Source organism: Palaemon carinicauda, chromosome 2, assembly GCF_036898095.1.
Source record: "Palaemon carinicauda isolate YSFRI2023 chromosome 2, ASM3689809v2, whole genome shotgun sequence".
NCBI lineage: Eukaryota > Metazoa > Arthropoda > Malacostraca > Decapoda > Palaemonidae > Palaemon > Palaemon carinicauda.
The window spans coordinates 122,520,187-122,522,409 of record NC_090726.1 but is presented as its reverse complement, the minus strand read 5'-3'; the positions used below and the strand labels follow the sequence as shown (position 1 = coordinate 122,522,409).

General features: G+C 46.6%; 1 protein-coding gene across 1 annotated transcript; it reads right to left on the bottom strand.

Annotated features, from left to right (window-relative positions):
* Window positions 1–1,383: 1,383 nt before the first annotated feature.
* LOC137619671 (uncharacterized) lies at window positions 1,384–1,959 on the bottom strand. Its single transcript, XM_068349922.1, has one exon. It carries the CDS (start codon window positions 1,957–1,959, stop codon window positions 1,384–1,386), a length of 576 nt encoding a protein of 191 aa, XP_068206023.1.
* Window positions 1,960–2,223: the final 264 nt, after the last annotated feature.

Sequence of the window (2,223 nt, the reverse complement as noted above, 5' to 3'; positions counted from 1 at the left end):
CATATCTAGCTCGCTGAGCAGCTGCCTATGTTTATAAATAATGTACCTAGCAAATAGCAACAACCAACCCAAAGCTCTAAGGAGCTTGATCCACCTGGAATAGTGGTGGATGATTTTATACAAACCTGTTTGCCTGATATCCAACCCAATCCTGTAACTAATTATTTGGTAGCCTCTAGTTCCTGCTGGTCCTATCCCACGCTTAAATTATAATCCTTCCACACCATCTGACATTTGAGCTGGCTCTGTTGGCCGGAAACACTCCTCCTTTAGCAGAAACTCCGGCCCTTTTCTCCACCTTTCGTACTGTTTGGAACGTGTTGCATCGTCTGCTGGGTTCCACTCAGAGTTAACATACCTCCACTCTTTCTGATCACTGCCCTCATAGAGACACGGTTTACCACAAATGTCTGGTATCTGGCTTGATCATTCCTGATATATCGCAAGACGGTTGTTGAGTCTGTCCAATAATAGACCCCTGAAATCTATCATGATCAGAATAGTGCTTCCAAGTCTTACGGCCAGTAGCGCTGCACTAAGCTCTAGGCGGGGCACTGAAACAAGCTTCAATGGTGCTACCCTTGCCTTTCCCATGATGAATCTGCAAGATACATTTCCCCACGGATCCGAGACCCGCAAGTATGCCACTACTCCTAAAGCCATGATGCTTGCATCTGAGAACAAATGCAACTGTACTAGGGTTGCTGATTCCCATGGAATAACCTTCAGGCTTCTTGGCACACTTATCCCGCTGGTCTGGCTCAGCTTCTTTGCCCACGCCTTGATGTGGTCCGTAGTGTCAGAGTCCAATTCCATGTCCCAGGCTATCTTTAATCGGCAGAGGTCCTGCATGATGACCCTACCCTCGATTAAAACTGGCGCCAATATACCGAGCGGGTTATAAATCGAGGCTATAGCTGACAACAAGTCACGCTTAGTCCTTGGAACTGAAACTAGCTCTGCCCGGACACCCAATTCATCAGTGGCCAAGTCCCACTGTACTCCCAAAGCCTTTGTCTTATGTGACTCTGATCTATCTATAAGCTCTGAAGTGCCCCAACTGTACCACTCCCTTGGGATGGATGACATGACCTCCACACAAGGGCTACTGAACTTTGTCAATGTAAATCCCCCTTTTTTGCAGAACTCCTTAACCTCTAACAAATTGACTAACAGTGCATCTTTGCGATCCTCGGCTCTCAAGCAGTCGTCTACATAGAAGTTATTGGCAACTGTGAACCGTAATCCCTCTGAGAATTCATTCCCAAAGTTTCTTGCTGTCTGTTTCAGCATGAAGTTTGCAATGCTCAGAGAAGAACAAGCCCCAAACAGGTGGACTGCCACTCTCCACTCTTTGGGTTCCTCATCAAGACTATTTTCCCATCAAAAGAACCTGAGGTAGTCCCGATGATGCTCTGGTACCCGTACCTGATAGAACATAGTATTTATATCTCCTGTATAGGCAAATAGACCTCCCCTGAACTTTACCAACACACCCAGCAAAGAGTTCATCATATCAGGTCCCTGCAATAGTAGGTCGTTCAATGATGTACCCTCCACCTTGCTTACACAGTCAAATACAACACGGACCTTGTCTGGCTTGTCTGGATGTTGCACACCAAAATGAAGAGTACACCACACATTTCCCGGGCGGGCTGTGGTCACTTGCCCAGCATAGCCTTTCTGTTGCATCTCTGTCATGAAGGCACTATACTGCTTAGTGTAGTTACCATCCTTCACTAGCTTCTTACGAAGGTTGTGCATACGGCGTAATGCGATGTCCCTTGTTTCTGGCAAGGGTCCATGATTGTCACGCAGAGGCAATGGCACCTCGAAACTTCCTCCTACGGTTCTAACCCCTTTCTCTATTATCTCTAGCCATTTCCTATCCTCTGCAGATATTTCCCTTTTGTTAGATGCAACATCGTCATACTCGCGGTTATAACTTTCAACCAGCATGCGGTCTAACTCAAGACGCTTGCTTGTCACTTGGATACTATTGACCTGCTCTTGACACCCTTTGTCCTTTGCCCCACATACTACCCAGCCCAATAATGTTCGTAGGCATGTGGTTCAATAAGGAGTGTTGAGTTGATAACTTCCCTTGGCTCGAGCAAGTGAGGAACATTGTTCTCAATTAATAAACCCACCTCAGCATCTACATCTGGGATATAAATCTCTCGCAAGTGTGGCCAGCGTTCCAGATCTCCAGCCCTGACCACA